Source organism: Arachis hypogaea, chromosome 20, assembly GCF_003086295.3.
Source record: "Arachis hypogaea cultivar Tifrunner chromosome 20, arahy.Tifrunner.gnm2.J5K5, whole genome shotgun sequence".
Classification (NCBI taxonomy): domain Eukaryota; kingdom Viridiplantae; phylum Streptophyta; class Magnoliopsida; order Fabales; family Fabaceae; genus Arachis; species Arachis hypogaea.
In genome coordinates this window covers 140,873,370-140,887,201 of record NC_092055.1, presented here as the reverse complement: position 1 = coordinate 140,887,201, position 13,832 = coordinate 140,873,370, and the positions used below count along the sequence as shown (strand labels likewise).

The following is a 13,832-nucleotide window of genomic DNA, read 5'->3' as shown; positions in this document are numbered from 1 at the left end:
CAACATAATTACTTGTTTTAACCTAACATTCAATTCTCTTATATAGTTATATTATTCATTGCCAATAATTGCTACCTAACTTTCTATAAACACATGAAACCATTTTGAGAATTGTAGCGGCACAACAGAGACTGGGACTTGTCAACAACAGATTGGTAAAGCGAGAATTTTTCATTCTAACTACCAATCAATCTTCTTCAACGTATCACAACATTATCATCTATTGTTAAATTTACCCATCATTTCCTAGGGAAAATAAAAAAGAAAAAGAGAATCTGCTGAATTTGCTATTTTGTCAAACTCAACAAAAAAGGAAGCTACTTTTGTGATGGGAATTTTGGTTGATTCACAAGATGGTGGTGAAAATGGAACTCAGGGTTCATGGATGTTCTTCACTAGAAGGAAGAAGGTTGATTCTGCCAATGAAAGCAGCTCCAAGGGTCAACTTGCCAAGGAGTTGACTGTGCCTCAACTCATGGCAATTGGTAATTCAGTTTTCTTTTCTGATAATTAGAGAATCATGATTCCTGATTTTTATTGTAGGATGTTGTTTAGAATATCTTTTGATCTAAGTAATTGGTTTGAGATTGATTTCTTGTTCTAGCTGAATTTTTGTTTTGTATTGTATTTGGGTCCAGAAAGGTAGGCTTTTAACAATGGTTGAGTTGGATCTTTGTTACAAACTTTGAAGTAAGCCACTTATGCTTGCTTCGTAGGTTAGACTGCCTGCATTACACCCTTTGTCCTGCGAATTAAGGGATGCCCTTCTCTGGTATTTGGATCTAAGCTGTTTTGATGGTTAATTCATTCAGTTTTGGCTTTGATTCAGGTGTTGGTGCAACAATTGGTGCTGGTGTCTATGTTCTTGTTGGAACCGTTGCTCGCGAGCATTCCGGTCCGTCGTTGGCGATTTCTTTCCTGGTAGCTGGATTTGCAGCTGCTCTTTCAGCTTTTTGCTATGCAGAGCTTGCGAGTCGCTGCCCTTCTGCTGGAAGTGCCTATCATTATTCATACATATGTGTTGGGGAAGGGTAAGTCACTTTCTTTGGATTCATTAGTTCTAAATCAATAAGGTCCTTTATTGAGAAAGATTTTCAATTGAGAAATGTTTATATCTGGAAAATTATTCATTATTCATTATTTTATTATTATTTTGTCAGAGTTGCTTGGTTGATTGGTTGGGCATTGATACTTGAATATACAATTGGTGGATCTGCTGTTGCTCGTGGCATAACTCCCAATTTGGTATGGTTTTCTATTAACTATTCTGTTGAGTTATTATTTGTCTTAGCAACTTTGATTGTATACTGTACCATTTTATTTATTCTACACACCACATTATTTGAGGTTGATTCGACTTTGACTTTATTGTTCATGTTTACTTTTATTTACTATTTATGGAAGTTTTCAAGTGATTTCGTTATTCACTCGTTTGTTACCCATTCTACTAGAAATAAAGTCTTAGGTTTGAACTATTCTTTGAAACTACCCTCTGAAGCTCTCTGTTGTAGGTTCTTGCATGAAGTATACCCTTGAATCCATCATCAATAACTTGGCATATCCCATGGTTTGTTAGTCCTAATTGGTGTTTGACTCTAAAGTCTAAAGGAATATTAGCAGATTCTATTTTTCAAGATTCATATATATATATAGTTAGCAGATTCATTTGTTGGAACTGTGAGTAGAGTTGTACAAATTTTCTGATGCAACTATTAACTTCAATATATATTTCTCTGGTTAGGCTGCACTTGTTGGAGGTGCGGAAAATTTGCCCACCTTTTTATCACGTCATCATATTCCCGGGCTTGATATTGTTGTGGATCCATGCGCAGCAATCGTGACATTTATTATCACTGCACTCCTTTGTTTTGGGATTAAAGAGGTATATCTCTGTTAGAATCTTTTTCTATAATATGATATTATTTTAAATGTTGTACTTAGCTATGTTTCTAGATTTCATGCTCTTGAGTTTCTCTAAACATTGGTTGCTGCAACTTATTGTATTTATCCTTTGCTTATATTCACTCCCCCCGAAAACCCATTCGAATGTTTTCTTAATTTTTATATGAATTCATGATATTGCAGAGTGCAATGGTACAAAGTATAGTCACATCAGTGAATATATGTGCTTTGATGTTTGTAATTTTAGCCGGCAGTTACCTTGGATTCAAATCTGGATGGGCTGGATATGAACTTCCTACAGGGTACTTTACATCCTTATTTTGCTATTCAACATGCATTTTGGTGTCTTATAGTTACTGATTACTTCTCTCTTGCTCTTTTTGTAATAGGTACTTTCCATTCGGGGTAGATGGAATGCTTGCTGGTTCTGCAACTGTCTTTTTTGCTTATATAGGTTTTGATGCAGTAGCCAGCACTGCCGAAGAGGTAGTATAAATGATGACACAGTGCAGATTGTCTATTCTTGTTTCTAAATGCCATTTCTGTGCTTGATACATACATAATTAAGGATGTTCTTCTAGCTACTTATTAATGTGTTACTTTGATCAACAGGTTAAAAATCCTCAACGCGATTTGCCACTGGGTATTGGTGGTTCACTGTTTCTATGTTGTGGATTGTATATGATGGTCTCCGTTGTTATTGTCGGTTTAGTACCTTATTATGCTATTGATCCTGACACCCCCATATCGTCTGCGTTTGCTGACCATGGGATGCAATGGGCAGCGTAAGTGAATAATTAAGCTATGCTATAGTACTTATGATTCTTCACGAAGTTTACACCACCTAGTATAAGTAGTAAAATCACTTTTTCTCCCCAATTTGTGATTTGCAGTTATATTATAAATGTTGGGGCATTTACAGCTCTATGTGCATCATTGATGGGTGGGATACTGCCCCAGGTAAATTAATTGGAACACTTCTGGGCTACATTAAACTCTGAAATTGTTTAATTTATTCTTCCCTCGATGGTTTTGCAATTTCTTTTACTACATACATGATCATAGGGGTTAATGCTTTGGATGCATGTTATGTTTGAACTTTGAAGTTCATCAAATTCCAAAGGGTTAAAAGATGCATATCGAGTATTAGATGCAAATTAGGCATGCCTTTTGTCGTCTTTAATTACACTGGATTCATGTAAGTTTCATCGTTTCTATTAGCCTCATACTAATAGGCTTCTTTGCTTAAATTTTATGCAATAATCTAGTCATAGTCTACTGGTTTCAATGAAGACTACTATTATGTTCCTGGTAATAGGTGCACTTTTTCATGCTAGTTTTTGGCTTTTTAATTTCCAATGATTACTTTATGCAGTTATCGCAAAATTTTCATTTTCATTTGACGTCTTCTATTTTGAGGGCCAAGAATTTTAATCTGTTTTCTTCAATATCTTTCAGCCGAGAATTTTGATGGCTATGGCAAGGGATGGTCTGCTGCCACCACTCTTTTCTGATATAAATAAGCACACCCAGGTTCCTGTCAAGAGCACAATAGCTACTGGCCTTGTCGCTGCGGTTCTTGCGTTTGCTATGGAAGTCTCTGAACTAGCTGGCATGGTAAGTCTACTAGGTTTATAACAGTTAGCATTGCTGTCAAGAAACAACTCCATCCAAGAGCTTAAGCTACTTCAGTCTGAAGAATTGCTTTTATTAGTAGTAACAATCCCTATCTTGCTAGAGCAACGAAATCCCTCGGATGAAATAATTGGCTTCTTCAATTTTAATCCAGAATCTTTTTTCCTTTCTATTCCTGATTGTTTTGAAATTATTAAAACATTTCTAAGGCTGTTCTCATGGCCTGCACGGACTTGTTTGTTGGCTGCGAGTAGGGTGTATTTGAAGCACTAAAAGTGTATTTGGCTTGTCATCTGCAGGTTAGTGTGGGTACCCTTCTCGCATTCACTGTTGTGGCAATATCTGTGTTAATACTAAGATATATCCCTCCGGAAGATGCACCGCTGCCCGGTTCCCTCCAGGAACCAATTATCTCAGTTGATTCTTCTGGGGAACATAAACGTTTAGTTGTGAAAGAAGATGTATCAGCTGACTTCATTTCTAAATATCTTTCTGCTGGCAACTGTGAGTTACACATCCTTCTCCATTGCCATTTTCTCTATCATACATGATGCAAAATTTGTTACTAAGAGTTGTAATTAGTTTTGCTTTACTAGCATACACAAGTTTTTTCCATTTATTGTCCTTACTTTTTCTTCTGCCTTTTGATCTGCTGTTTTACACCATATTCCTTATTGGCGCAGATTTACACAATGGTAACAGACGAAAAGTTGTAGGGTGGGTAATAGCATCGACATGCATAGGGATATTAGTCCTGACATATGCAGCTTCAGACTTGGTTCTTCCCAGGTTGGTTTTAGATTCATATTGTTATTTTAATTTTCATTCTCATTTTTAACAAGATCAAATTGTAGACAGTTTAGCAGCTGATTTGAGATGCTAAATGGACTATATAGGGACTTTGCTTTATCTATAGGGAAAGAGAGGGTCTTGATTTTGCAGGATAGTAGCTAAATTAGAGTTGTATTCTTTAGTAATGTTTGTCTTGCCACTTGGGTATTTCTTAATGTTCTTACTTCTTGTGTTTACCTTTTACCAGTTCTATTCGATTTACACTGTGTGGAGTTGGTGTCACTCTTCTTCTGTTTGGTCTTGTCTTCCTAACTTGCATCGATCAAGATGATGCAAGGCACAACTTCGGGAACTCGACTGGTATGGCTTCCCATTATGATCTTAGGGTAATTAGATTTATGCAGGATGAGTGTCTTGATTTTATTCAACTAACATGCACATTATTGAGTCAAAAGCATTTTATCTGGCAAAAGCTAAATTGTTAAATTAATAGATTCGCCATAGTCTCTTACTAATATTCCTCCATTCTACAATACATTGTTTAGAATTTTTTTTGTACATTCTTAAACTAATGTATCCAGAATTCCAGATACATTGATTATTGATATAAGAATGTATTAGATAAATTTGGCTTGGATGTAAAATGATAAATGATTTTTTTTTTACTGATTTATTTTCAGGTTTCACTTGCCCACTTGTGCCACTGCTGCCCATAACTTGCATTCTGATCAATTCCTATTTACTTATTAATCTTGAGTAAGTATTCATATTCAATTCTGAAAGTACATAGAACTTATCCTCTTCATTCATTACCTTGGAAAAGCAATTAGTTTCTTGATTACATACCAAATCTGTGCCATAACTTGAACCTAGGGAACACTTGAAGAACAAATTAATAGGATATTACTGCACTTTCAGCATCCCGTTTACTCAGTATAGCTCGATTAACCTGTATTTTTCTTCCATTGTGCAACTTATCTAGCCGGTTTTTACTTCCAGGTCTGGTACATGGGTGCGTGTTTCTATATGGCTGGCAATAGGGCTACTTGTTTATGTATTTTATGGCCGAACCCACAGCGCGCTGAAGGATGCAGTTTATGTGCCGGCGGCGCAAGTGGACGACGCCTATCATGCATCGACAAGTTGTCTTGCTTAATCTTGGTGGCAGCCCAAACTGCAGCTCCACTTTTGTTGTATATATCTGTAATTTCTGTACAGAAAATGCATATAATATCGAGATTTAATAGTTTAGCAATTGTAGTGTGGAATATGATTTCCTTTAGCAACAGTTGTATTATGCCTTAAACTACAGCTGTAATATTCTTTTTATACGGATTATACCTTCTGTATCATCCTAAATGCAAATATAATTTAAAAAGTTGATAACACAAATGAGCAAACATCTCCTCAGATTTCAAATTTTCATTCCATATTGATGTAGCCAAATCTTGACACTACAGTGATTTCCAGGGCAATTAGAATGTTTAATCTGTTTTTCTTTTCTCACTATTGCTTATTCAGATATAGTCAAGAAGTAATGTAGAGAAGCAAAAGTGATCATCATTATGAAACCAGAGAACTATTACATTAGAAGTATTTCATTGTTGAAATGCTGAGGAAGGGCTAATGTTCACTCTAATTTTGATCCCAGGTTTTAATGAGAAATAAAATAGCAACTGTAAGAACTAACTTTGTTAGTGGAGTGACATGTGTCATCATTTCGCTATTTTAAATCACTTGTGCAACTACAGGAACACTATCACTTCCAGATAAACCACCATTTATATTCGAAACTTCATCTGTCATGCGTATAATTATTCCACTTCACAATCATTTGACATACTTAAACTTTCAAACTGTCTCATTGGGTGTGCCAATTTGTTTTATCGATTTTTAGCAAATAAAAAAATGGTTCGATATCTAGTGGTTTGAGTGCGAAACCTACTAGTTATCGAAAGAGGGATTCCTTGATCTTCCTTGCTTCTTGAACAACTTTACATGTACACCATAAAAATTTGCATAGAAGTTACTTGTAGCTAAGTTCAAGCTTCAAACAACACAGTAATTTTTATTCAATTGAACAAAATTTGAACACAGCCTAGGAACAATAAGATATTTATTACATAGTTACATGAAATGCAATATGCTCTGATATTTTTTAGCGGTACGCCATATGTAAAATATTTTATGTGGAATATATGGTTATGCTACCTATTTGGTGAATTTGTAACTATGATTTATGCATTTTAGCTACAAAGGATTACATTAGAATCCACGAAAATAAAAGGATGAATTGATCATGAAATTACATACTATCAGGATCAACTCTGGCACTTTGAATTGTTGGCATCTTAAGACCTGTCTCTTCAGATTGACTAGCTTCTTCATTCTTGCAACACTGCATCCAGTTTTGTTTATCAGGGCCCTTTTCTACATCTCCAGTTTTGACAGAACTCCTCAATCTTTTACTTGTAGAAGGAGATGATACTTCTGCTGCTGCTTTCACTTTTTTCCTCGGCCAGCCTCGTGGCGGCAGTTCATTCAAGATCTTAATCGAATTGTCATGGCTGATGTGATCCAAGGAAGGATAGTTTATTTCAAAGCCACTAATGATGTCATGAATGTGTACTTCAATGTTAGAAGTTTCATTGTAGTACGCAAAGAACAGCATATGGCCATTATCCAAAGAGTAATATGAAGCAAATTCTTTCCAACCATTTTCAAATAGAATCATACCATCATACAAAGACCAATCTATCTTCCATACAGTGCCATCTGGAGGCTTCAGATACACTGGATTTGGAACACCATCACCATATTTCTTACTGAACTTTTTTGGTAACTTCTGCAATTCAAATGAAAGTATGAAACTAGTCTTAGTAATAAGCATAAATGAAGAAACCCTTACAAGGGAAAAATCACAAAGAGAAATGCATGCATTAAATAATATTATAAGTAAAGAGGATATGAAGTGAAGAAAATGCTTACAAGGTTTCCATCTTCAAGGCTTTTTTGAGACCAATCTTGAAGAAACTGATCACAGAGGAAGGAGAATGCTTGTTTCTTTGGAAAATAGAAGAAGCCATGGATGTTCTTCTTGTTCACAGACACAGTCACACAGTCTCCGGTAAGAAGACAAGTTAATTGAAAAAGCCAAAGAAGATGACAGCAACAGAAGAGTATTTAGGAGGTGGTGGATGATGAAGTTATCATTTTACCCTCAGTATGAGTTGTCTCTACTCTCTACTCTCATGAAAGTACTCAATGCAATACCAAGAAGAACTGTCATCAAATCTAAGCAGTTATATATATTAGCAGTTATATATATACACACAAAACAGTGAGAAAAAACAACACACGCCGTGTAATAAGAAGTGATAAACCAAAAACTATATTTAAACTCTTAATTATAGAGGATTAAAATTCGAGTGGTAGTACTTAAAAATGGTTTTATCTTGAATGTATCAATAAGGTTCTTAAGTGTGGAAAAGACTCAAAAACTATTTTAAAAGAATTCTTAACCTCTCCAATTTTTATAAATTTTTATTTGATAAAATAAGAAAAATTTTCTCTCAAAATAAAAAGCACAAATTTAGTACATTAGTATTCTAAAAAAAATCTTACAAATATTGGAATTATAATAAACATAAAATTAATTATAATTATTTTATATTTTACTAATCTTCAGTTTTTTTATGATATACTATTTTAATGAGTTGATGGATTAGATTCATAGGTAAAAGTCCATGAAGATTTTGCCTCACTTTTTTTTTATCCCTATACCAAACACAACCTTATCTCACTTTGAGAAGATAAACAATGCAAGTGACAAAACAAGAAGTAAAATTAAAACACTTAGTTCATACATATATATATATATATATATATATATAACTGGTGACACTAAAAAGGATTAGGAATACAGGATACAGTAGAAGTTTGATTCAACAAAAGAAAGCTGATACATTCTTCACAAAATTAACTTATCTAAGAATTAAGAGTTCTTAGTTCCTAAAGTTATAATACATTAGCCTAGCATTTGACTCTACAGATATGAACATTAAAAAGATCTTTTTTATTGATGAGCTCAAAAACACAAACATCTCCAGCTTCTAATTTACTTGCTCTAGCAAAAGAGCTCCAACCAGCCGAAATAAAGGTGTTTCTTGACGACGGATTGTAGATTATCGTAACAGGCCACAACTCCTTTCCGAACTGTAACTTTACATTCTGCTGATTCTTTTTAAAATATTTTCTGTAGAAGATAGCTGATAAGTTCTGCACCACATTTCATTTTTGAATCATTATGGTTAAAAATAGTAATACACTTACAATTTGTGAAATTAAGTATAAACTGCACTCAAAAAGTTTGTATGGCATATTATGTTTCGTCAAAGATAAGAAATAAACTTACAGGCCTTGATCTTCTTGGATCACTGTCTTTTATCTTGACCATGAAAGAGGGATTCTGTGAATTGAGCTCCTTAACTTCTTTCAGGAGCTGAATCCCATGAGTCACTGGTTTGGAAAGTGACTCTGATATCATAATAGCATTGTAAAAAAATTAGTATGAATCTTACTTGTGAAGAGTTTTAGATACAAGCTATATCTATAGGGTTGGAGACCAACAAAAATTTTATCATAAGATTAGTTTATATAACAAATTGTGATTACATTAAGAACCAAATATATAGTCACTGCAGTCATAAGCTAATTGCATTCTCAGCCAAAACTAACAATAGTTCTCTTGAGATTGGGATTCTACTGCTATAAATGTTTAGAGGAAGGGAAAAATTAGAGATTTGTAAAATGTACTCCAAGTCAAACATGGGATCAATTAATTTTTAATATAATTTTTTTTTAATGAGAATAATGCTAAATTCTATTCCGTTATTAAGGTTAATTACGTTTTCAATGTTGGACTGATATCTTAATTTTTTTACAGAATAACACAGCTTAAGAATTCCTAAACAATTGCCTTACCGCGGCGTTGTCGACGACAAATATGAACATCAAGCACTGGATCTTTTCTATTGACGAGCTTAAACAAACAAACATCTCCGGCTTGTAATTTACTAGCTCGAGCGAAAAAGTTCCAACCAGCAGAGATAAAGGCATAACATGATGATGGCCTATAGATCAACTTAACAGGGAACAACTTCTTTCCAAATCTTATATTTGCATTTTGTGGATTATTTTCAAAATACTTCCTGAAGAATTTAGTTGGAAAGTACTGCAGCACATCATATTAATGTCAAATGATAGCACATGGAGGTTCACATGATACATAATTTTCTACACAGATATATGTATTAACTTATACTTACACATGGTGCTTTCGTTTGAGACAGTTGCTTTATCTTGATGATGAAAGAGGGCTTTTCCCACTTGAACTTCTTAGCTTCTTTCAGAGATTCAGGTCTTGCAGGATAGGGCCTAACAGAAGATTCAGAATCTTTTCTTCTTCTATTCCTTTTGCCTTGTACATGGGAAACAAAGAATCAGAAGTTACCACCATAACTTACAAAAAGCAGTTGCAAGTTGTAACTACAAAAGTAATAACGGTTGAATCCAAAAAAGGAAAGGATGATTCAATTGTGAGACACATACCATTAGAATCTTGATTGACAGACACTGTCTTCTTATGGTTTTTCTTTTTAAATCTAATACCTTCCTTGATTTGTGTGTCATTTTCCAACTGTCTACCTTTAGAAGCAGATGACACTGGTGCTCTCAGTTTTTTCCTCGATTGTCCCTGGACTCCTCCTAACAGTGGTTCATTCAATCTTTTCTTCTGCCGTCCCTCATTAAGTCTCAAGTTCTGAGTGTTGGGACTGCTATCCACGTCTCTAGTTTGTTGTTCTTTTGGCCTTTCCACCGGCTGGATAGGGCCTAACAGAAGATTCAGAATCTTTTCTTCTTCTATTCCTTTTGCCTTGTACATGGGAAACAAAGAATCAGAAGTTACCACCATAACTTACAAAAAGCAGTTGCAAGTTGTAACTACAAAAGTAATAACGGTTGAATCCAAAAAAGGAAAGGATGATTCAATTGTGAGACACATACCATTAGAATCTTGATTGACAGACACTGTCTTCTTATGGTTTTTCTTTTTAAATCTAATACCTTCCTTGATTTGTGTGTCATTTTCCAACTGTCTACCTTTAGAAGCAGATGACACTGGTGCTCTCAGTTTTTTCCTCGATTGTCCCTGGACTCCTCCTAACAGTGGTTCATTCAATCTTTTCTTCTGCCGTCCCTCATTAAGTCTCAAGTTCTGAGTGTTGGGACTGCTATCCACGTCTCTAGTTTGTTGTTCTTTTGGCCTTTCCACCGGCTGGACCCTGTGTTGTGGCGGGTGTTCTTTGATCTGATCATTGGCAGGATACTCTATTTGGAGGCCACTCATGTCAAATATTTGTACTTCAATGTGAGAAGTTCCAATATTATAATCAAACCATAACACATGGCCATCATCAAGAGAGTAATATGCAACAAATTCTTTCCAACCTCTTTTAAACAAAGTTCTACCATCATGATTGGTCCAATTTACTCTCCATTCAGTACCATCTGGAGGCTTAAGATACAATGGGTTTGATAGGCCAGAACCATATTTTCTGGTGAACTTTTTTGGTAATTTCTGCAATGTTATGAACTTGATGTTAATAACCATATTAACAGTAAGGTGATAGACATTAGCATGTCTTCACCAAGATGTTAACATGTATTATGTTAAATAATTTAATCAAATATGTCAAGCTATCATATAGTAATATTAAACCCCCCAATTCATCCTTCATTGATCATTATAAATAGTGCAATAAAATAGTCCAAGTATATTAGTCCTAAATTTTGTATGTAGGTAAAGATTAATCTTTCACCTATTTTAAAGGAGAGACTAATTTCAAATCTCAAAGGACTATTTTGCAACATGATTTGCATAGTTAGAGACTAGAAGTGAAATAAAAAAAATGTTAAGGACGGAATTGTCCAACATGAAAATCAGTAGGGACCAAATCAGTAATGATAAGAATCAGAACTCATGCACAATGAAAAATGATTAGTGAAAGTGTAACCTGATCATTTTTCATTAACAATAATGTAGATTTAATTGTAATTAATTTTGTAGTAAGAATACATTAGGAGTACATAAGATGTAACCACTTAACAAATATAATTTTAGGTTTTCATTTCATCTTATGTATTTTTTTTTTATCTATTTTTGCTGCAAAATTAATTATAATTAAGCCCATATTATTGCTAATGAAAAATGATTTAGATAACAAGAAGCAATGAATAGTAATACTATTAATTTTAAAGAGCTTACTATTACTATCTTTGCAGCTAAGAAGCCATGCATGTGTGTTGTTCTATGAGGAAAGTGTTTATAAACAAAAAAATCATATACAGGGTAATAAAGAGAGAAACTATTGTTGAACTGAACAATATCTCAAAAGATAAACAGTTTAAAAGAAAGAAGAGGAGATGAAAAAAACGAGAAAATGCTTACAAAGTTTTCATCTTGAAGAGTTTTTCTGAGAATAACCTTGAAGAAACGGATCATAGTAGAACTAGAAGGAGAATACTTGTTTTGTTGACCGTTAGAGGAAGCCATAGCAATGGATGATGGATGGATTTGATTGTTATTGAGGCTCACAGTCTCTCTCGCCGGTGTTGGTTAAATAACTTTATTTTGGGATAATAATTAAATTACAAAAATAACAAGTGAGTACTAAAATTAGTTATATATGTTTTAATTTATTTTCTTTTTCTTTAGTCACAAAAAAAATTATTTTTATGTATTATATATTTTTAGATAATTTTAATATATATTTAATATAGTTTAATAAATTAAAAGGATCAAATTAGGGTATGGATTCATTCATAATTGATTGCAAAGTTATATAACCTTAATGGATAATGGTACTGCTGTAAAAACAAAAAAAAAATATAGTTAGAATTTATCTTGTAATTATTTTTGTTTCTTTTTTTTTTATCAAATATTTCTAAAATGGTAATATGAAATACTATTAGAGAAGTTAAACAAAAGGAGAAGGTGCATAAGAAACAAAATAGAGGCATAACGAAGTGGTATGATAATTGATAAATGTTAGTACATAAAATAAAAGGTGAATACAGATAACCAATTGAGTTAAGTTAGGCTTAGTTTGATAAAAAAAATTATTTTATAAAATTAGATTATAAAAATTAATTTTTATATATGATTTTTTAAAAGTTATAGTATTTATATTTAATAAATTAAAAATAATTTTTAATAAACATAAATAATAACAAGTGTATTTAGTAAAATAATTTTTAAAATTTAAAAATATTATAATAATATTAATATAAAAATTAAATTTAGATATTAATTAATTTATGAGGTTATAGTAAATTTTTTAATTTTAATAAGTATAAATAAATTTTAAAAAATTTTGTCTGAAATGCTTTAAAAAATACTCATAACTTTTAAAGGTTACAAACACACTGACATAAACTTTTTTATTTACCAAATATAAAATAAAGTACTTATACTTTTACATTTTTTTTAAAAAATTTTACCAAATCAAGTTTTAATGTGTTTGATAATAGTTAGATTATTACTTATAAAAATATTGACAGACAAAGGTATTAAATAATTAAATCAAGAACATTTAAGAATAATATACAAATACAATAAGCTAGAATATTAAAAAAATTTAAAATCAAATTGAATTAAAATTAAAAATTAAGTTGCATGCTAAATTAGAAGGTGGTAGAAACTACAAGAATCAAATTATTTTTCTAGTGCAAGACAACACAATATTCATGAAGAACGAAGAATCATAAATTGAAAATTTCAAGTTGGACTAAATTTGAAGAATTTAAAACAAATTTGAATAAAAAATTTGATTAGTCAAAATTTTTACTAACTTAATAAAATATTATAACCGTACTTCGTTGTTATAAAAATTATTATTTTATTTTAAAACTTTGTCCATATATAAGCTTGAACCCACGTATTTTAATCAGTTATTAAAATTTCTCTCTTCTTTTGTGAGTGTGTTAGTGAGTTTGAAAGATAAAAAATGTTAGTATTATTTAAGTGAGTGAGTTGGTCCTGAGACCAATAAAGTGTGGATATTATACTTACAAGTGTTTGAAAATTTGTGAGGTGTGGGAGAGTTCTCACATAGTTGTTTGTTCATAGAGTTAGTATAGCAAACACTTTTAATGTTGTGTGGTCTGTTTTCAAATTAGATGAAATTTGATTACCAGGAGACTTTGATGTCTACCCATTTGAAGGTTCAGAAACTTGTAGAATTTTAAACTGTCATACAAAGACATAGATAAAGCCCAAAAAATAAAGCTACAGTCTTTGAGAATAGAATATAAAAGTTACGAGATAATGTCTAACTCAAAAACTGTTGAGCAATATTTTTTTCGTGTTACAAATAGAAAGAGTCTAAAAAAAAGATATTCCCAATAATAAAGCGGTGGAAAAAATTTTTTGCACTATGCTG

At 32.5% G+C, this 13,832-nt stretch overlaps 3 protein-coding genes across 4 annotated transcripts; 1 reads left to right on the top strand and 2 right to left on the bottom strand.

Annotated features, from left to right (window-relative positions):
• Positions 1-24: 24 nt before the first annotated feature.
• LOC112782297 (cationic amino acid transporter 2, vacuolar) lies at positions 25-5,721 on the top strand. Of its 2 annotated transcripts, XM_025824641.2 has the most exons (15): positions 36-155; positions 251-485; positions 830-1,031; positions 1,161-1,245; positions 1,742-1,882; positions 2,086-2,204; positions 2,292-2,388; positions 2,515-2,687; positions 2,796-2,862; positions 3,361-3,519; positions 3,837-4,041; positions 4,221-4,326; positions 4,577-4,689; positions 5,010-5,085; positions 5,329-5,721. In XM_025824641.2, exons 2-15 carry the CDS (start codon positions 329-331, stop codon positions 5,483-5,485), a joined length of 1,857 nt encoding a protein of 618 aa, XP_025680426.1. In that variant the 5' UTR covers positions 36-155; positions 251-328; the 3' UTR covers positions 5,486-5,721. The 2 variants fall into 2 exon arrangements, with proteins under 2 accessions (XP_025680425.1, XP_025680426.1); XM_025824640.3 differs by having other exon boundaries at positions 25-485.
• Positions 5,722-6,374: 653 nt separating this feature from the next.
• Positions 6,375-7,618, bottom strand: LOC112783686 (uncharacterized). The gene is made up of 3 exons (XM_025826732.3): positions 7,603-7,618; positions 7,318-7,451; positions 6,375-7,174 (listed from the first exon to the last, which is right to left on the bottom strand). Exons 1-3 carry the CDS (start codon positions 7,616-7,618, stop codon positions 6,635-6,637), a joined length of 690 nt encoding a protein of 229 aa, XP_025682517.2. The 3' UTR covers positions 6,375-6,634.
• A 574-nt stretch (positions 7,619-8,192) lies between these two features.
• On the bottom strand, positions 8,193-12,043 carry LOC112785297 (B3 domain-containing protein Os12g0591400). Its single transcript, XM_025828758.3, has 7 exons — positions 11,840-12,043; positions 10,396-10,969; positions 9,940-10,264; positions 9,657-9,808; positions 9,313-9,562; positions 8,744-8,865; positions 8,193-8,607 (listed from the first exon to the last, which is right to left on the bottom strand). Exons 2-7 carry the CDS (start codon positions 10,474-10,476, stop codon positions 8,362-8,364), a joined length of 1,176 nt encoding a protein of 391 aa, XP_025684543.1. The 5' UTR covers positions 10,477-10,969; positions 11,840-12,043; the 3' UTR covers positions 8,193-8,361.
• Between the last annotated feature and the right edge of the window lie 1,789 nt (positions 12,044-13,832).